Here is a 22,095-nt window from a genome sequence, read left to right as displayed (position 1 = left end):
CCTTGAAAGAGTTCAAGGGAAAACTTGAGCTGAATTGTGATGTTTTGAATCTTTTTTTAATTGAATAACTAAACTGAATTGTGATGTTTTGAATCTTTTTTCAATTGAATAACTAAACTGAATTGTGATGTTTTGAATCTTTTTTCAATTGAATAACTAAGTCTTAAGATTAACAGCTGTTCTCATTTATGATATGCAAGTTTTAATTTATGCAATTCTGGAGTTTTTCGATTTTTCAAATTGTAAAATATTTTTGAGGCGGATATGTCACTGCGGGAGTTTGTTTTTTGAGGTGATATAATTAAGAAACAGGAAATCAAGAATTGTCTAAATTGATTGAAATGGGGAAAAAGAAGTTTGTTGTCAGGAATGTCCTCATGGGCAATCTTACATTCTATAATCTCATCATATACTAACTCAGGCACTGCATCGCTGAGGTTTTCAATTCATGTTACTCGTCTTTACCCTATCTCACCATGGTTAAGGTTCTTCTTCGATTTTCCAGTTTAAATTCAGTGTTTCTTTCATCAATTTTGAAAATAGCAACCTAATAGTGGGATGTTGTCTGAGTTTTCCCAGATTTTGCGATTCTGGTCTCCATATATGAATTACCAGGTCCTTTTAGTTAACGAGATAGGCCATTGTCGAGATTTTTCAAAAATTTTGTTGAAAAATTTCTCATTTTTTGAAATTCTCACCCTGTAGTTGGGTGCTGTCAGAGTACTCTCAGGGTTTGCGAATCTTGCCTCCAAATCTCACTTCTCAAATCCTTGTAGTTATCGAGAAATGACGTTTTTTATAATTTTTTCAAAAAATTTTCAAAAACGTGATTATAAAAATTCTAAAACATTGAAGATCTCATCCCTGTTGTTGAATATTTTGAGGGTACTCTCAGGGGTTGCGAATCTTGTCTCTGATTATGGTTGCTCAAACCCTTGTAGTTTTCGAGATATGACGTTTTTTTAGTATTTTTTTCAAAATTTTTCAGAAAATTAAGATATAAAAATTTCTTAAAATTTGATACTCGCATCTCTGCTGTGACGCTCTGTCAATATACTCTCAGGAGTTGCGAATTCTGCGTCCAAATCTGCTCAAACGTAGTTTTCGAGATACGACGTTTTTTATGACTTTCTCCGAAATTTTCAAAAAAAACTTAGATATGAAAAAATTCCAAAATGTTGAACCTCTCAATCCTGTTATTGGAATCTGTGAGGGTACTCTCAGGGGGTTGCGAATCTTGCCACTGAATATGGTTGCTCTAGTTCTTGTACTTTTTGAGATATGACTTTTTTTCGGTTTTCTCAAAATTTGCCAGAGAACTTCGATTCACAAAACTTGAAATTACCATCTCACCATCTCTGTAGTGAGGCCCTGTCAGGGTACTCTCAGGAGTTGCGAATTAGGCCTCCAAATATGACTGCTCAAAATCTTTCAGTTTTCCAGATATGACTTTTTTGTGACTTTTTCAAAAAAATTTCATGAAAATTAATTTTTTTTCTCAAGTTTAAAATTCCTAACCTGTAGTTGGGGGCAGTCAGAGTAATCTGAGGGGTTGCAAATTCGGCCTCCAATTAAAAAGGCCCAATTTATTTTAGTTTAGTAATTTTTTTAATTGGAAGCTGTCAGAGAAATCTCGGGGGTTGTGAATCTCGCCTCCAATTATGGCTACTCAAATCTTTTTAGTTTTCGAGATATGACGTTTTTTGTGATTTTTTTTAAATTTCAGAAAACTTAATTTTTTTTTTCAAATTTTGAAATTCACTTCCTTGTAATGGTAAGCTCCCAGATTATTTCAGTGGCTGTTAGTCTTGCATCCAAATATGACTGCGCATTTTTTTTAGTTCTCGAGATATGGCTTTTTGTGATTTTTTCAGAAAATTTTCAGCAAACTTGTTTATTTTTCTTCATAATTTAATTGAAATTTGAAGCCCCCTTCCTTGTAATGGGGAGCTGTCAGAGTACACTCAAAGAATGCAGATCTTATTTCCATTATATGCGGTTTATTATGAGTACCGGAGGTTTGTTACACGCTAGTTGCTCATAAAGTCAGTGCAAAAAAAACACTTCAATTAGAAATAGGCTAAACGGAAATTTTCAGAATTTTTTGCACTGAGATGAGTTTTTGGACTCCGAATAATGGCTCAAAGGGCTTTTATGGAACCACACTCTCTTCGCCTCATCGGCTTCGTTTTCACTCAAGCAATTGGATTCATTTTTTTCTACCTGACTCGCACAACTAAATGCTTAACTTTGGCCCGGAATTTTATTGGCGAGCAATTTAGTAGCATGTGCTTTTTCCGCGTGTTTTCAACGCATAGTTTTTACTATTGAATGATGTGTTTACTCTAAAAGGCAGCTAGGACCGTTGGGTCAGTCTAGAACCGTTGAGCCGGAGGTCGACGCTGTTCGAGTCCCGGTCGTTTTTCTTACTTTTTCAAGTTTGTTTTACTGTATACCCTTGGGATATGCAATGGTTTTGCAACCGCATGCTACACGTTTTTGCAGTACTTTGGGGTACCTTTTTGAAATCGAGGAGGTATCAAACAGAGGAAGTTCCTCATAGTTCTAATGGCGTTGGCACCTCTTTTTGTCATTGTATCTCTTCTCCGTATCCATCATCGAAGCACAACTTCCCAGAGTATCCATCATCGAAGCACAAGTTTCAAATTAGTATGCTACGATCTCAACTTGCAAATAGCATGCTACACGCTGCCCCTAGAAATCGAGGGGGTATCAACCAGAGGAAGTCCCTCATAGTTCTAATGGCGTTGGCACCTCTTGTCATTGTATCTCTTCTCCGTATCCATCATCGAAGCACAAACTTCCCAGAGTATCCATCATCGAAGCACAAGTTTCAAATTAGTATGCTACGATCTCAACTTGCAAATAGCATGCTACACGCTGCCCCTAGAAATCGAGGGGGTATCAACCAGAGGAAGTCCCTCATAGTTCTAATGGCGTTGGCACCTCTTGTCATTGTATCTCTTCTCCGTATCCATCATCGAAGCACAAACTTCCCAGAGTATCCATCATCGAAGCACAAGTTTCAAATTAGTATGCTACGATCTCAACTTGCAAATAGCATGCTACACGCTGCCCCTAGAAATCGAGGGGGTATCAACCAGAGGAAGTCCCCCATAGTTCTAATGGCGTTGGCACCTCTTGTCATTGTATCTCTTCTCCGTATCCATCATCGAAGCACAAACTTCCCAGAGTATCCATCATCGAAGCACAAGTTTCAAATTAGTATGCTACGATCTCAACTTGCAAATAGCATGCTACACGCTGCCCCTAGAAATCGAGGAGGTATCAAACAGAGGAAGTCCCTCATAATTCTAATGGCGTTGGCACCTCTTGTCATTGTATCTCTTCTCCGTATCCATCATCGAAGCACAAACTTCCCAGAGTATCCATCATCGAAGCACAAGTTTCAAATTACTATGCTACGATCTCAACTTGCAAATAGCATGCTACACGCTGCCCCTAGAAATCGAGGGGGTATCAACCAGAGGAAGTCCCTCATAGTTCTAATGGCGTTGGCACCTCTTGTCATTGTATCTCTTCTCCGTATCCATCATCGAAGCACAAACTTCCCAGAGTATCCATCATCGAAGCACAAGTTTCAAATTAGTATGCTACGATCTCAACTTGCAAATAGCATGCTACACGCTGCCTCTAGAAATCGAGGAGGTATCAACCAGAGGAAGTCCCTCATAGTTCTAATGGCGTTGGCACCTCTTGTCATTGTATCTCATCTCCGTATCCATCATCGAAGCACAAACTTCCCCTCACTTGAGAACTCTTTTAATCTATATATTGAAGTACAAAGCCTCGTCCAATGTCCTTACTTTGCTTCTTTTGTATAATTTGTACTCACTGGACCCGTTGAAAGCAAACACCGGTCATAGGCCTACTGGCTTTCACTACTTATTCTCTACAGCGGGTACATCGAAATGAACCCCGGCCCGCCCATCACACACATTTGCAGATTACTCAAAAAAGCTATTACTTAATTTCAGTGATCAGTGTGGTGTCATGCGGCGGCCGATTTTGGATGGTTTATTTCGTCGTGTAGTGGCATAGGATTTACACGACGTTGGAATAAAGATTTCTTCTGCACGTCTTGCACCAGAGCACAACCCAGGCCCCTTGTTGCCGAGGAAGTTGAAGCAACTTCCGGGCTAACACTGGCTATGGTCGACTTGTCTATTTCGGAAACCGTTATCGTAGCACCGGAACGAGGTAGTCAGGTCCATCAAGTAATATTTACTACGAAAATCGGAAAAGATTTGCGAGACGGCGATCATTACAACCTATGTCTGGAAGCTACAGCAGCTGACAAGTTCAGCACTAAGAAAAAAGGAGACAAAGGCTCAACGAAGGGTGACATTACACGGGGCAAGAAGCTAGCCGAGTTGAGAAGACGAGTTACTGCCAGCTTACCAGTTTTATAAACAAAGCTGTTTTTTCAGCTCTGTCGTCTTTTCCTCGGGGAACTTCAGCAGACCCATCCCGCTGGTTACCAGAGCACTTCTCAAATGCCACCTCTTACCTCACTTCTCCCAATGCAGTAGCAGTGGCAACCACCATAACGTCCCAAGTCAACCTTCATGCCGCTGGCAAAGCACCCGTATTTCTCGCGCCCTTGCTTTGTAGCGCAAATCTTGCTGCGCTGGAGAAAAAGACAACGATGTATGTCCCATTGCGGTAGGTGGAATTGTCAGACGTCTGCTCGAGCTGCAAGAAGGGAAGCAGAGCAGCTTTTGAGACCCTACCAGCTGGGCATTGCCACTAAAAGCTGGTGTCGAAGCTATTGTTCTGAGCTGCAAAGCCACAGTAGAGGACCTACCGGGTGATCACGGAATCTTACAAATCGATTTCCGGAAGGCCTTTAATTCTATCTCTAGACAACAAATAATAAAGGAGGTCAGAAAAAGACTGCCCGGTCTCTCTGACTTCGCAGAGTTTTTCCACTCACACCATAACCATCTTTTCTACGACAATCACCTTGTCTCGAGTGAGTGTGGAGTTCAACAAGGTGAACCATTGGGCCCTGACTTTTTGCCATTGCTCTCCATCCGATCATTGAACAGTTGAATGCGGATTTTCTCTCCCTGTCTCAGAACAGTTGGTATCTCGATGATGGCCGTCTTGCTGGGAGCGAATTATCTCTCATACAGGAACTGTCGATTGTCACCGACGAAGCCTCGAAAATGGGTTTAGAGTTAAGATTGGATAAATGCGAAGTCTTTGCGGACAATGCCCTATCGCTATTCCCTGATGAAATCCGTGTAGCCAATCAAGTGACTTCGAACTTTTGGGAGCCCCGATAGGTAGCGCCAGTTTCACTGCTAAGAGTATCCAAAGGGAGGACAAATCACAAGTACTAATTGAAAAACTGAGCGGGTCGGACGGCCCACATTTAAGTATCGGTCTTCTTCGCACTTGCCTTGGAACACTCGAGCTGAATTACTCCCTCAGAATTGCTTAGTCGAATGACGAACTCAACAACGTCCTCAAGGTTCTCGACAACAGTTTGAGGGACGCTTCCTCCCTGCTCATTGGTGCTTCCGTGTCAGATATGGCCTGGTTCCCGTTAAAGTGGGGGGTCTCGGAATCAGGCGCGCTTCGGACCAGCATCTCCCGGCAATCTGAGGGTGCCTTCGACAAACATCATGTATAGTCAGTGAGATTAAATTCTCTATCGTTATCCCACGATGGTGCGCGGCTTCTCGCTCTCCAATATCTGCCCTTGGTCTCCGTCTCAGCCCACGCGAATTTCAAATTGATTGCCAATACAGGTTGGGCCTACCTGTCATACGAAAATGCATGAAGTTTATCTCAGGGAAACTGGAAGCTCGGTGATCACGCTGTGAGCTGATCTGGAGAGGGAGACCCTATTGCTCGGCACGATCGTCTGCGTGATAAGGTCTTCAGCACCGCTGTCTCCGCCAACCTCTCTCCCGTCTTAGAAAAGCCAATCTTATACCGGGTGTTCGAGAGAGGCCCGGGGATGTCTATCTTCCTTCATGGCGAGGTAGCCGCCCTGCTGCCATAGACGTTACTGTTACTTCCGTCACCCTACAACTGGCTACCTTGCAACGATCAGCCATCACACCTGGCTTAGCCTTCACTCTAGCTGTGAACTGTGGTTACAGAGACATGCTTTCACGCGTTTGGTCAGATTTGAAAGTAATCGAAAAAAAATTGTGATATTTCTAATCGTTTGATGACTTAACTCTTTTTAGATGAAAAAATTTTTTAAACTCCTTTTTGCCGTTATTGATTTGTTTGCAAAGAACAGTTTCGCCTCTGCGTAGACAAATGAACGCTAATGAAAACGATAAATTAGGCCAAAATTCCTTCACAAATGTGATAAGTGATCAAAAAATAATAGATTCTTACTTTTACTCTAATTGCTTTCAAATCTTCGCAAAGCTTTAATGTGGTTGATTTTAAAAAAATTTTGAAAGAGAGAAAGAAAGAAAGAATTAATTTCTCATTGTTAATGGTAAATATGCATACAACGAGAATTTAAATATGAAGCACCAGAAAACAGTGAGGGGACAGTTAACGAACCCAATTGGGTTACAGAGCACTGCCCGTTTTATCAAATGAAAGACGAAATTTGAGATCTTCAAAGACAAGGAAAAAAATAAATCTGAAAACATAAAAGAAAGTATTGGAAAAAAATACTCAAGTTTGAATAAACATAAAGCAGCAGATTTATGGCATTGCCTAGACAGGTTAATGACATAAGGTTCAAGCTCTGCGTCAATATTTAAAATGATTGTTCAATCGTAGTGGGTATAAAACCAAATTGAAATTTTTGAATAGCCATTACCGGTAAGTAGCTTCTATTCTTCTTCCAGGATTGGTCACTAATGAAAACTTCACTTCTCGCATTGCTAACCTGAAGCTTGCTACGCTATGACAGCCGCCAACGCTGAAAACATCTAACACTATCACAAGGACTAACTGGGCTCGTCAACTAAAAGTTAATGTAACAATGGCGTCTTCGAGTTCGAAATACTAAAACGAGTTATTCAAACAATGTTATTTAAAAAAGTGAAAGTGTTCAAAATCTATGTTCATTGTTTTCGCTTCTGCTTCAGGTTTGTCAAGCCGGGCGGGGTTGATAGCTTGTGTATACAGTGCAAGAAAGACTCCCCCATAGCCCAATGCGCAGAGTGGTTGAAAGAGCAGAAGACCAATGAAGGGGGTGGACTTGAAGGTGCGAATATCTCCAATTCATCGTCAGGAGATGCCGATGGAAGCAGAGGCGACTTAGACGAAACCGGGGTCGAGTTACCAGAAGCAGGAGGCATGGACAAAAGTAAGTTCAATGATATTCGATGATATTTATTCATTGAGAAATCTTTTTGTCGGATTTTGCTTGCTCATCTAAATTTCCGTTTGATGACCTGACCGTACAGAACTCGAAAGCTTGTTCAAATGACTTGATTTTTATTGATCGAAATTGAGGCGTGGAAATAAAGCACAGTTTTTTATTTATGTTGATCTGAATATTCAATGAAAGTATTGATGCAGCTTTCCAGATGCTTTAATGTTACTATGTCTCCTCCGCATATTGCCCTTTTCTGGACAAATCAATATCTTGATCCAAAAATATCTTCTGGTCCTTAAAGATATTAGTATCCATGATATTCGTTGGAGGTTGTTTGATGTTTTGTATTGTTAATTATTTATTCGATTTTCTTAAAACAGATTATTATTTTTTTTTGCGAGGCTAAATTTTTGGATTTTTTTTAGGCATGAAAGATTCTGGAAAAAAATAGGCACAATTTAACGTCCTCCCGCCCGAGGTGCGGTCTGTAAGAAGACAATCGAATGTTTATACTTGTCAGTAAGTAGACAAATACTCTATAACCAATCATAACTGAGATCAGGGGCGGGTTTAGCGGGTACTTTGGTACTTTTTAAGAAATCAATTTTTGGCCAACCGCCATTATATACTAATTTTGAGGGAGAGCGCGCTCTTTTGATAATCCGCGCTTTTTTGAAAATCGGCCCACCCTCAAGAAAACCCTAGATCCACCCCTGACTGAGATAAGAAAAATAAACGTTAGAAAAACGATTTTTTATTATTTTTGTGTGCATTTTTTTTTTACCTCGATTCGATGTTTTTTCTCAATTCTTAGCGAGATGCCGCTGACAACTGATCTATTCGAAACTCTAATTTGAATAGGCGATTTTGAGTTCAATTCATTTCCTTTGTAAAAAAGAACGCAAACTTCACTATCTAAAAGCGAAAATGTAAAGGTCACAAAAATGTGATTGGCTTCTAATGTCGAAAATGGAACTTAATTATCAGATTTCCCAGCGAAATAAAAGTTTTACTTATTGGTTAATTTTTTTTTAATTTAGGTTAATCTCATCAACAAATGTCAAACATAAATTATTCTAGAAGTTCGGAGGGCATCATGGTCATCTATTTTTTTCTTGAATTTTGCAAGTTGAGATTTTTTTACAGACAAATTAGTATTTTTTCTGTTTACTCATGTACTTTGTGTTTACTTGCGTTCATTTCCAACTGCATGTGTTAACATAGTCTTGATATGAAAAAAAGACTTAATAAAACTCCGTAAGTTAAAGTGTCCGGAAGTTGAAGCTTCTGAATTATTTTACAACTCTTTTTGCATTTGAATAAAAACTAGATCAGGTCTCAATTTTAAGTATGAAATGGTGTTTTACCTCAGCTATCATTGAAGTTTGATCGAAACTGATGATTGGATTTACAAACCTCTGCATTCTAGTCTAAAAAAACACTTAAGCTTGTTTTTATTCATTACGCTCGCCAGAGCAAGTAACTTGTAATCAAGAATTAGACTTTTTCCCCGTCAACAATTTTTCTTACAAGAAATTGAACTTGCTTTATTATTGAACCTTACTCTAGGGTCTCGACTCTAAGGTCTTTTTTGCTCCCTTTTTTGTGCCTTACTTGGCCTCGACTCTAGGGTATTTTTTGCTCCCTAGGATCTGGGGTTCGAGTCCCGACAGGACCTTGCTTTTTTTCAGTATGAATAAAATAGAAATTTGTTTCCGGAACAAGTAGAAAGATTGTCGGCTCTGTTTCCGGTTCAATTTTGAAGAGAGTGAAAAAGTTTGTGGATTTATGTTTTTATACACGCGAAATAAATTTCTGTTTCACAATACAAAATTTTGAAATGGTTTTTGAAAAATTATTTGATTAATTTTCAGTTTTTTTTTGTGCATGGTTTCTGATTTTCGCTTTTAAGTGCGTGATACTATTTTCAAGATTCTTAGCGTCATGAATACGTTTGGGCAATTTCGTTTTGAATCCCCTCAAGGTGATGGCACAGCGTATTTTTTTTAATAACTGAAAGGTTTAAAAAAACATAAATTCCCGGAAAGTTTTTGGTTGCAATTTGGACTTGACTGTTCTGTCTACCAAGGTATTTGATGAGTGATGCACAAGATGCATGATTGTTTTTTGGCTGAACATTTGGATATAGTTTTTTTGTTGTTTTTTTCCATTCGGGCGATCTTATAATGTTATCTTCTTTTTGTTATGTTTCAGCTTCCTAACCGTTGCGTATTAACTTTTTATTTATTATTTTTGATGCAATTAAGTTCATTTAATGAATTCAATAGGTAGTGAATTCTTTTCAGAGTTTTAAAGAGGCTTTGTAGAAGTTCTTTTCTGTGGCAATTAGTTTTGATTTTGCATTCAATTTTCTTAATTCTCTATTTTCGATTTAGTTATTTCATTTTGGTTCTAATTTGCAGCGAACCTTTGATAGCATTTTTCATAGCTCCATATGTTTCCTCTTGTGTCATGCGTTTGGTTAATTTGTTGATTGCATATTGTTTTGATGATGTTAATCTAAGATCGATATGACTAATTGATTATGAATTAGCTCAATTTTTGTTTTAGCTAAATGTTTAAGACATGTTTTTTTTTGGTTTTTGCTTGTTGATCGCCTAATACGTTTTCAGGGTCGATTTTTTGGCTACGATTTTTCAATAGTTCTGAATTCTTGTTTAACTGCTATTTTGTTTCTTTCCGACTGATTTGTAATTGCTTTTTTATGGCTACAGTTTTTTTAAATTCTCTTTTCACTTTTTCATCGGCCCGGTTATTTTGCGATCAGGTTCTTTGAGCTTTTGAAAGTGCACTTTTTATGAGTTTTCGCTGGTTTCGCAATGTAGGAGGATCTCCTATAAATTGATTAAAAAACAATACCAGGCCTTTATAAGACAAGTTCAAATTGTGTGCTCATTTTTGGTAAGTGTACGGCTCAAATGTAATTTTGCAACAAAGTAATATATGTATTATTCGCTTTTTTAAAGCATTTTCGTTGGTAACTGGTGTTAATCATTAGAGTGTTGACTGCTTGAACGACATAAGACATCAAGGCGACAGCGCATTTGCGAAGTATTTTTGTATTTATTTATTTTCGTAATTTTGTATTTTCTTGTATTTTGAAAGCTCGCTTCTACCGCTTTTTTCTTCTTTTATTACGTTCAGTTTGGCATCTGTGTAACTTTTATCGTTTATTCCTCGTTTATATTCGCTAGATTTTGGAATCAATCTTTTGGGTTTTTTCCAAAGTTATACAGAAAATATGCAAAAAAACTTCTAGTTTCGAAAGTCTATTTTAATTTTCAGATTTCCCGGCGGAATAAAAATTTTCATTTATTGATCCAGTTTTCTCAAATTCAAATAACTTTATCAAAAATTTGTCAATCGCTTTTTTTTCTGAAATTCAAAGAGCTTTAAGAAAGACCTTATATTTTTGTCTTGGAAATTCGAAAACTGAAATTTATAATAATAAAGTCAGTGTTTAATTTTGATGAATTGAAGTTTTATTTTTTCTGCTACACTCATTAACGTGAACTTTTATGACTGTGGTTGCAATAAGCAAGCGGTATCAATTCGGAACATAGACCTATTCTTCTAAACAACTGATAAAACAAGCGGTATCAATTCGGATCATCACCTATACTTCTAAACAAATTATTCATACCTGAATAATTTTGTCAAATCTGCCGTTTTGTAAATCAATAGACATATTTTGAGCATTTAAAATGGTGTCCTACAACTTAACAATGAACAATTCAACACCTATTACCTTGTCAGTTTATTCCTTTACAATTGCACTCCTAAACAATTCAACTCTCTTTTTACAACGTTACACCAAAATGTTAAACTTAACACTAAATAATAATATTTTTTTTTCAAGTTAATAGCGAGATATTATACAGTTATTTGTAGCTAATAGTAAACGACGCAGTCCCGCCAATGTGGCATCAGCTTGCTAACAAAGGGTTGGAGTCTAAGAAAAATAGAGCCGGTTATCGCTGAAAGCGCGCCCACCGGCAAAAATAAACAGAGAAGCTTACTGTAGTGTAGTGGTCTTAAATAGCTAAAGTGTTAAATGGCAGAGAGTGGAATTAGTAGGATTGGAGTTAAAAACGTGGAAACCAATTAAATTGCACGTTCTATTCAATAACTGCTTACTCTAGTGGTCGTGTTTTTTCTAGGCTTACTCGCAAATAAAAGAGTTCATTAAAAGTGTTCACTTATTTGGAAATTTCACTATAGGATCGGAAATTGCATAGCATCTGTTCTCTGCTTAGCATCTGTTCTCTGCTTTACTTGTGGCTTGTGTTTGCGTCCTTGGCTGAGTGGTTAGTGTGTAAGACTATTAATTTCTAGGTCGAAGGTTCGAATCTCAGACCTAGCCGATCTTTACTAATTCGAGGCTTATATTACTTATTGCATTTTATAGAGCTGCTTTTTTCATGTTTTCGCTTGTGTTTGCGAAGCGAAGCTTCGCCTCTGTTTATAATTATGGTTTCAATTTTACCTACTCGGATCGGTATAATTTAGTTTTTTTCTTTGTTTACTCGGCCTAATTTTTGTTTAAGAGCAATGAATAGGTCTTGCTGATTTTTTTCAGGAAAAATTTTAAAAGTCCCTTGTAACTACAGATGTGCATTCATACATATTGATGCATTTATGAAATAACTTAGGTATATATGCACTTTTTGAGTTCAATTAAAATTAATCTGCTGAAAGTGACGTAAATAGCACTCTCCAAATACGAACGTGGAAATGGCGCGAAAAAACGTGAACTTCTAGTTTCGAAAGTGGATTTTAATTTTTAGATTTCCAGCGGAATCAAAACCATTGATCCAGTTCTCTCTAGTTGGGTTCATGTTATCAAAAAAGCGCCAATCATAAATTGTTCTAGAAATTCAAAGAGCTTAAAGGGCATCTATTTTTTTCTTCGAAATTCGAAAGTTGAGATTTTTTCTACAAAATCAGTGTTTTATTTATGTTTACTTACGCTCATTACTCTTTTCCAATCTTTGATTGCCTATTTTTCTACTTTCTTCTTAGTCGTGGAAACCAATTAAATTGCACGTTCTATTCAATAACTGCTTACTCTAGTGGTCGTGTTTTTTCTAAGCTTACTCGCAAATAAAAGAGTTCATTAAAAGTGTTCACTTATTTGGAAATTTCACTATAGGATCGGAAATTGCATAGCATCTGTTCTCTGCTTAGCATCTGTTCTCTGCTTTACTTGTGGCTTGTGTTTGCATCCTTGGCTGAGTGGTTAGTGTGTAAGACTATTAATTTCTAGGTCGAAGGTTCGAATCTCAGACCTAGCCGATCTTTACTAATTCGAGGCTTATATTACTTATTGCATTTTATAGAGCTGCTTTTTTCATGTTTTCGCTTGTGTTTGCGAAGCGAAGCTTCGCCTCTGTTTATAATTATGGTTTCAATTTTAACTACTCGGATTGGTATAATTTAGTTTTTTTCTTTGTTTACTCGGCCTAATTTTTGTTTAAGAGCAATGAATAGGTCTTGCTGATTTTTTTCAGGAAAAATTTTGAAAGTCCCTTGTAACTACAAATGTGCATTCATACATATTGATGCATTTATGAAATAACTTAGGTATATATGCACTTTTTGAGTTCAATTAAAATTAATCTGCTGAAAGTGACGTAAATAGCACTCTCCAAATACGAACGTGGAAATGGCGCGAAAAAACGTGAACTTCTAGTTTCGAAAGTGGATTTTAATTTTTAGATTTCCAGCGGAATCAAAACCATCCAGTTCTCTCTAGTTGGGTTCATGTTATCAAAAAAGCGCCAATCATAAATTAATCTAGAAATTCAAAGAGCTTAAAGGGCATCTATTTTTTTCTTCGAAGTTCGAAAGTTGAGATTTTTTCTACAAAATCAGTGTTTTATTTATGTTTACTTACGCTCATTACTCTTTTCCAATCTTTGATTGCCTATTTTTCTACTTTCTTCTTAACCGGTTGAAAAAGGTCTTGAAAACATTTTTTTTTGCTTCAGCGGGTGTCAGCTCAAAAATTTTCGGCTTTAATGGCTCTTTGTTTCTATGTAAATTTAATTTCAGGTTCTTCATATGTCCTGTTTGTTTTTAAAGTGAATTGTATTCAAGACAACTATATGAAAATTTCGGTACATCTATCTTTTCTCTTCATTTTCAAAGCTTTGTTGTGACTTCGCGGCTTTTATCTCAATTTTTGTCTGCTAGTTCTTATTGCTATGCTTTTGTTTTATCGCAAGTGGTGCGAAGCTCTGCTTCGCTTCGTGTGAATTAATCGAACTCGTTTTTATCAAAAAAGCAACAATGGCAATAGATTTGGAAAAGCTTAATTATGTTGTAATTTTTTTCTATGAATCAAAAAGGGTCAAAAGTAAAAAATTTGGAAAAGCTTTATTATGATGTAGTTTGTTCAATAACATTTAAAAACGTAATAACTATTTCAGACTCTGGTATTGGTTGCGATGATTTTTTTCCGCTGTTTGACTTTTGATTTCTTTTAAGTTCAGTTCATTTCCTTTGTTAAAAGAAAGGCAAACTCCACTTGAACAGCAAGAGTGTAAACGTTATTGACTTCTTTTTTTGAAAGTGGAGGTTAATGTAAAGTTTCCCAGCGGAATAAAAAGTAACCTTTTGGTCCATTTGTCTCTAAATGAGATAAATTTTTAAAAAATGCCAAACTTAAACAGTATTTGAAATTAAGGGTGGTATTTGTTTTCTTCGAACGTTCAAAAGTTTTCAATCAACTTTTTTTTGGTTTCCTTGTCCTTTTATTTTACACTTTTACAACTGTCTGTTGCTTCGCACAGACAGTTGCTATGTTTTGCATTATAGTCTGAGGTTTTTAAGAAGCATTCTATCGTACTTTCTGATGTACTCGTCTGGCGATTCTTTGTAGATTTGCTTCAAATTTGCAATTTAGTAGCTAAATTTAATAACCGAAAAATTGTTTGCTCTGGCCTTGTTAATTCAGAAAATTTCACTCCATTTTGAAAATTGCTTAAAATTTTAAGTTAGTGTGATTTCAAGCAAACATTCTGTTCCATGTACATTTTTTTTAGATTACAATTGACTAATCTGATATCACTTTTATTTATTAGCTGGCTTATTATCTCTCATAAACTGGTTATTAAAAATTTAAGGTTTTGTCAATATCAACATCTGGTTTTCATTTGAGCAAGGCAGATTTTGGTATTGTTTTTATAGTTTTACATAGACATTTTAAAAATATATTTTGTCAGCTTCCATCGGCCAATATTTTGCCGATATTTCTCAATCTTTCTTCACTTCTGTGCTTCTCAATTTAATCGTGATGCTCTAAAAATTTACATTGTTATAAAAGGCATGACCGTTAAATTGTGTTTTATTATTCTAATTTTAATCTGCCATCTCTACTCTATCTGTAAGGCAGTCTCTTTGATTCTTTTCAATTTGAGCATTACCGCTCCTTTTTGTGTTGCAATCAGATGTGGAGATAAAACTCACTTAGAAGAACGACAGCAGTTATTTTCTTTCATAAAGGTCACCCATTAAATTATCCCGAAACTAAAAAAATCCCGAAACTGAAAATTTTTTGAATGTAAATCGGCAATGTTCTCACGTGTATTTATCGGGAGATTTGCCCCGAAAAAACTTTTCTACGAGCATTGATTTTTCCCAATATGGCTAGATTTTTTGTTTAATGTTTGTTTTTGCTGTGTGCCGCTGTTGTTTAGTGTAATGTGATTTCCGGTTTACCTTTCAAGTTTTACCTTTGTTCGCGATTCGATTGGCTGCATCAGAAATTGTGCCGCCGCCGCGCTCCTCCTAAAAGTCTAAGTTGACTGCCAACTACCGCTGTAGTCTAAACAAGAGAGAAAGCGTGTGTGCTATTGGGGTAAGTATTGAAAGTATTCCATGTTGATGCGGCGCTACCATAGTCAGGGTAAATAATCCCAAAACGCACCACCGGCTAATTTTTATTTGTCCCATCCACCAATATTACCTCATGTTGTACAGTGGCAGTTTTGTGTTGAAATCCTGTAGCCTGTTTCTTAAAAACCCTCAATGTTAAGGCTATTGTTCTATATCGGGGCTTAAAGAGCACAACCCAATGAAATTCAGTGGGTCTCCGACCAGAATTCGCAATTGCGTCTATCGTTCTTCAGTTGAGGTAAGCTACACTCCTACCGCCGTGCTCAGGTCAATTGGAGGGAAAGGCAAATTGCAGTTTATCACTTTATAGAATCTCTAATTTGGGTCGCGCACTACACTAGATCAGATAAATTTAAAATTGGAAACGGCGCGTTATCTTAAATCCAAACACTAGCTTCCTTAGCCTCTGTTTTCACTGTCGAAGTTCCTCAGGAAATTGACTTATTTTTGACGAAAACTTCGAACAACACGATATTGGTTTCTTATGAAAAGCTTTGATGATCTAAATAATTTTTGCTAGTAGACTCTCAGAGCCCTGAAAGTGCTAACTGATTTTGGAGATAGTTGTCATTCGATTAAATTTTGGAACTTATGCCAATTGATTTGAGGCTCTACCACCGACTGTCTTGGTTTATTGCACTGCGCAGTTGCAAGCTACCGTCTTTGACAGCTTTCTGGACATTATTACATGCCTTGAAGACAGATTGTTTTAATGACGTTCTCTTTGACAAGTGTTCTTCCAGTCATAATTCGATAAGTCTGCGATCCAAATTCAATTTATTCGTGTTCAGGTGACCAAATTGTTGTTATTTACTTTTAAGGAATACTGTTTTGGGAATGGACCAAGTTAAGCGGAGCTATACGATACCGTTAAAATGATTTGATATTGCAACTCCTTAGTAACCTAAGTATTTCGAAGAAACTCCACTTCTAATTCTAATAACATTACTCATTTGTTTATGTTTCCACAGCTTCATTTCATTCATTACCCTACAATGTGGTAGGGTGATTCGGTTTTATTTTATCCGCCAAAAAAGAATCCCATTTATTTATTTAGTGTCCCTTTGAGACCAAATAAGCGACACAATTTCGGTACTGGGTCTAAAGTATCGCGCACGAACATGCTCAAAATGCTTTCAAACTGTTAAGTAACCAGTTAATCTGAAATTCGAACCACGATAGAGCCATGTACCTATCAGTTGGGCGCAAACAACTTGATTGATCTGCTACTTGAAGCATAATGGGCTTAAATTCTTTCTCATCATCGTGTTACTTGGAAGTTCCTCTAGAAATCTTTTTGAACTGACTTGTAAGAAGGAATACTTGGGACCGAGCAAATTCAGTACCAATAATGCTGACTAGAACCACAACTTATCGTCCGTTTTCAGCTTCCCAAAACTTATCACCATCACTGCAATTCTACGGTATGTTTTTGTCCATTACGAGATTTTTTCTTGGTGTAAGTTGAGGCGCACTACCGAACGTGAAAGTGAAACTCTTGAGAATGTTTAGCATCATTTCTGTTATTGAGCTCAAATTCAATGACTTCGATCACTTATGGTTCTAATATTAATAAAAATAGAAAAATTGAATTCACACAACATTCAGTTATGGAAACAAGGATATTCGGTTGCTGTGCAATTAGAACAGAATGATTCTCTCAGACGAGATTTTTTTTAAATTTAAAATAAAATTGTGATTTTGCACCTTTTGTTGTCTAATTACCCTTGTCGCGATAATCAAGGTATTGCAATCGGGAGCTAACTTTGTTCACAGGACTCATCTGATAGACCCTCTCATCTACACTGCCTCTCTGTAACAACAGACTTATTTTGAGCATGTTAGCATTTTAATATGCGTCCTAATCGAAGTTTGCATTTTATGCTGGTTGTAATTTTGTTGTATTTTTATCAAATCCTTTTGTTGAGTTTTTTCTGATGTTTTTTTCTTTCTTTTGCCCCTATAGGTTTCGGCTTATTTTATATCGACCTAGTTGCTTCTAATTGTCTCGTCTGATGAGCGAAAAAAATGTGTTTGCCTGTGTGTGTTCAGAGGAGAAGGGCGACTTCAAATTTTTTTTTTTAGCTGTTTATTTTTGTTGCATAATTTCCTTATGCCAATTGTTTTGAAAGTTTCAAGTTGCTGTAAAACCCATGCTTGAGACGACAAAGCCCAGAAAGTTTTCGGCTAATTTGGATTATTATCTGTCTGCTTATCTTCGTCGTCTTAGTTCTGTAGAAAACATTTTTTCCCTAATATTTCGGCTTCTTTCGAGCATTCTGAAAGCCTCATATAAAGTTTCTAATGGAGCGGGTAATTTGTTCCAGATATTGGGTTTTCGTTGCAATTTTTTAAAAATTGTTTGAAAAAAAAAAATGTTTGACGGTTTTTTCTTCAATTTTTTCTATTTGATTTCAATCATAATCATTCATTTTTGAATCGCAAGTCAGCTTCGCCTCTGTGTTTTCTGTTAGTTTTTATCTAGAAAAAAAACGGCATTTGCTTACGTTAAATTTTCAAGAAACAGCGATATACACTAGTTAAAATAACGTTTAAATTGAAGTAGATTTAAATTTGGGAGGTTGGCATCTCATTAAATGTTGTCCAATTTAGTCCTAAAAACGAAAGATTCAGACCACTTTTTCTCGATGCTGAAACAATTGAGAAATTTCCTACGAAAAAGAACCGAAACCAATATTGCTTTAATATCATACCATTCTTTACCCCTACGAGTTATCCTTGAGGCTGTCACTAGTTAGAAACGGTCTCAACGCTAAAGTTCATTCCCACTCTTCGATTGTGGTCAGAACGCTAAAGATTTTCTCTCGAAAAGAAAACACTCATTAACGCTGGTTTCTATTTGGAGTTGATTTGATCAAAATAATTAATCTTATATGTTAAGTTTCAATAATTCTATCTTATTCCGTTTTTCCAATCGTCGTTTGTCTACGCTGGTTATTAAGAGTCATGAACGTACTGACTTCTTTTTGTGTTTTAAAGTCTTGAAATTTGTTCACGTTGAATTTGGGTTTTTCTCGGCTTACTTTTGCTCTTTTTTAACTTTAGTTCATTTCCTTTGTTAAAAGGAAGGCAATTTTTTTCTCAAATTGGGTTTTTTTTTTATCAAAGGCGTACTTGAAATTTAACATAGCTTTAAGGGCATATAATTTTTCTTTAAAATTTGAAAGTTGAAATTTTTCTTGCGTTCAGTACTTTTTCCAACTGTCATTTTTTCTGAAGCAGCAAAACCCTTAATGCTCAGACCGACCACAAGTTTCTCAATTGGTTTGTGTAAAGAGAAATGTATCAAAAAGTATAAGAGTTTTCAGGAGTCGCTTAACGTAGTTCAGACTGTTATTTCGATCGAGATGATTTTTTTTTCAGTAAAGGTCTTTGAGACCCCAATTTATTTTTTCGCGGATTAACTTTTGGTATTTTCAATTTTAGTTCATTTTTTTTTGTTAAAAAGAAGGCAAACTGCACTATCGAACAGCGAAAGTGTAAAAGTCACGAAAAACGCGATCTACTTTTTATTTCGGAAATGGAATTTAATCGTCAGGTTTCCCAGCGAAATCAAAAACTAGTCTTATGATCCAGTTTTCTCAAATTGGGTTAATTATATCACAAAAAAAGGACAAACAAAAAATAGCGAAATTCAAAGAGCTATAATGACATCTTTTTTTTCGAATTTTGAAGGTGAATTTTGTCCGTGAACTCGCGTTCGTGGACTTTTTCTGTCTGTTGGCTATGTTTTTTTTCTTTCTTTCGCGATGTCAAGAACAAGTATCATTTTTGCATTGCTAGCTCTTTATTCAGAATTTTTCACTCAATGCTGTTTTGAAGACACGATGAACGTAATTCCGACTCTCATAAAGGTCGTAATGAATTTTTTTTCAGGAAAGTTTTTGCATGCTCCAATTTACATTTTCGCAGTTTGACTTTGTTTTGTTTTTATTTTTAGTTCATTTTTTTTCTTACAAGGAAGACAAACTTCACTATCGAACAGCAAAAGTGTTAAATTCACAAAAAACCTGATCGATATAGGAAAAACCTGATCAAATGGGGATAACTTCATCAACAAATTGTCCAGCATAATTGTTACAGAAATTCAAAGAGCTTTAAAGCCATCTTTTTTTCCTTGAAAGTTGAGATTTTTTGAAAACAAGTCAGTATTTTGTCTGTTGTTTGCATTCATAAGCTTTTTCAAACTGATTTTTGCTACTTTCTTCCGCTATCTCAAGCAATAAGTGGTAGGTTTTGAATTACTAGCTCTTAATTTAGAATAATTCTTAGGAATTTTTAAAGAGTCGATGAACGTAGTTCAGACTCTTATATAAGTGATGATTTTTTCAGGAAGTATTGAAATTTGCTTTTTCTCAAATTTTGTGTTTTTTACGGTCTAATTGTTGGTTTAATTCAGTTTACTTTTGTTTACAATAAAGAAAACTCTAATATCGAGCAGCGAAAGTATAAAAGTCACGATAAACGTCGTGGACTTCTAATTTCGGAAATGGATTTCAATTATCAGATTCCTCAGCTTGATTTTCAATTGCCTGGCTCACTTTAAATGGGTGTGCAAAATGGAAGACAAATTATGCTTTCAATTGTTAAACAAGCAATTGCGGGAAAAGCGCGCATGAATATAGCTACAAAATGATAAAAACTGAAAACAAAAGATAATTGTTGGTCCACTTTTTTAATTGATAATTTTGTATTTTTTCACCATTTTGCCTGAACTAATTGTTCCGACTTTCGTAACGAAAGTAACGGAATATATGTGCTCGGGGTGGGTTTTTTTCTTCAGACAAATTTCGACTTATTAACTAGCCATTTTGACGGAATTTTTTCATATCATTCGAAAGCTATTGTTGTCTTGAGCTGAAATTTGAAAAGATATTTTACCTGTGATTTTTTTTGTTTAGTTATGGGGGTTTAAAGATTGCCATTTTGGCCATTTTGGCCATTTTGGGACAATTAACGCACGACTCTCATAAAGGTCGTACTGAATTTATTTTTTTCAGGAAAGTTTTTGCGTGCTCTAATTTACATTTTCGCAGTTTGACTTTGTTTTGTTTTTATTTTTAGTTCATTTTCTGTCTTACAAGGAAGGCAAACTTCACTATCGAACAGCAAAAGTGTTAAGTTCACAAAAAACCTGATCGATATAGGAAAAACCTGATCAAATGGGGATAACTTCATCAACAAATTATCCAGCATAATTGTTATAGAAATTCAAACAGCTTTAAAGCCATCTTTTTTTTCTTGAAAGTTTGAAAGTTGAGAGTTTTTGAAAACAAGTCAGTATTTTGTCTGTTGTTTGCATTCATTAGCTTTTTCAAACTGATGTTCGCTACTTTCTTCCGCTATGTCAAGCAATAAATGGTAGGTTTTGAATTACTAGCTCTTAATTTAGAATTATTCTTAAGAATTTTAAAAGAGTCGATGAACGTAGTTCAGACTCTTATATAAGTGATGATTTTTTCAGGAAGTCTTAAAATTTGCTCCTTCTCAAATTTTGTCTTTTGCGGTCTGATTTTCGGTTTTGTTCAGTTTACTTTTGTTTACAATAAAGAAAACTCTAATATCGAGCAGCGAAAGTATAAAAGTCACGATAAACGTCGTGGACTTCTAATTTCGGAAATGGATTTCAATTATCAGATTCCTCAGCTTGATTTTCAATTGTCTGGCTCACTTTGAATGTGTATGCAAAATGGAAGACAAGTTATGCTTTCAATTGTTAAACAAGCAATTGCGGGAAAAGCGCGCTTGAATATAGCTACAAAATGATAAAAACTGAAAACAAAAGATAATTGTTGGTCCACTTTTTTAATTGATAATTTTGTTTTTTTTCTACCATTTTGCCTGAACTAATTGTTCCGACTTTCGTAACGAAAGTAACGGAATATTTGTGCTCGGGGTGCGTTTTTTTCTTCAGACAAATTTCGACTTATTAACTAGCCATTTTTGACGGAGTTTTTTCATATCATTCGAAAGCTATTGTTGTCTTGAGCTGAAATTTGGAAAGATATTCTACCTATGATTTTTTTTGTATAGTTATGGGGGTTTAAAGATTGCCATTTTGGCCAATTTGGGACAATTAACGCGCGATATATTTCGCGCTTTTAAGGCGTAAGCGAGATTTAATCCGTCTTAGAAATCGTTCCAAATTGGTTCAAGGAAGATTATATGCCATAATTGATTTGTTAATAGGAGCAAAATCTATCACGTTGTACTTAATATTGCGTGTGGAGATTAATTTTCACAAAAAATCTCAATTATAAAACGTTTTATTGTATTACGTTTATTTTTTGATGTTATTACTGCTTCATAGACCTTAAAAGGCAGTCGGAACATTTAGGGTTTCGCCCTGATGCGAGCAGTCTTATTTATTTTAAAGAGTCGATGAAAGTAGTGAAGGCTTTTGTATAGGTCGTGACGATTTTTTGAGGCATCAATTTCTCGAACGTTTCGTTGTTTCTGTGTTCTTTTTGTTTGTCTGACAGTTGCGGATCCTGGTTTTTCCTTTGCCATGTTATCTTTGAGTGGCTGGCATCTTAGGCATCGATCGTTCTTGCAAGTGGTGGTCGGTACTTGGAGGAAAGTTGCAAAAAGTTCTTGGTTCTTTGAAGCAATTGGATTAGACTAGAAGTTGATATTTGGGTCATTCATACATTTCTATTGGTGCCTAAATAGAATGTGTATCATTTCTTGTTCATCGTAAATGCCTTCATTCAACTTTGGCGGTAGTCCTTCGTGACTTAATTTTTTTTAAATATTGTAAAAAATTCGTGTTTTCATACTTTCTTTTTCATAATTTTTTCATTTTT

General features: G+C 36.0%; 2 protein-coding genes across 3 annotated transcripts in view; both read left to right on the top strand.

The window, feature by feature from the left end:
• LOC134842663 (116 kDa U5 small nuclear ribonucleoprotein component-like) overlaps positions 1-22,095 on the top strand; it is a 410,937-nt gene that overhangs the window by 44,077 nt on the left and 344,765 nt on the right. The window lies entirely within an intron of this gene.
• Positions 1-22,095, top strand: part of LOC134842664 (uncharacterized) — a 47,857-nt gene that overhangs the window by 9,514 nt on the left and 16,248 nt on the right. For both annotated transcript variants that reach the window (XM_063859110.1, XM_063859109.1), the window contains 2 exons: positions 6,838-6,846; positions 7,116-7,336. In XM_063859110.1, the coding sequence (XP_063715180.1) occupies positions 6,838-6,846; positions 7,116-7,336 (230 nt within the window). The remainder of the gene's footprint in view (positions 1-6,837; positions 6,847-7,115; positions 7,337-22,095) is intronic.

Source organism: Symsagittifera roscoffensis, chromosome 3 (assembly GCF_963678635.1).
Source record: "Symsagittifera roscoffensis chromosome 3, txSymRosc1.1, whole genome shotgun sequence".
Taxonomy (NCBI): Eukaryota; Metazoa; Xenacoelomorpha; order Acoela; family Convolutidae; genus Symsagittifera; species Symsagittifera roscoffensis.
This window is presented reverse-complemented; position numbering and strand designations above follow the sequence as displayed.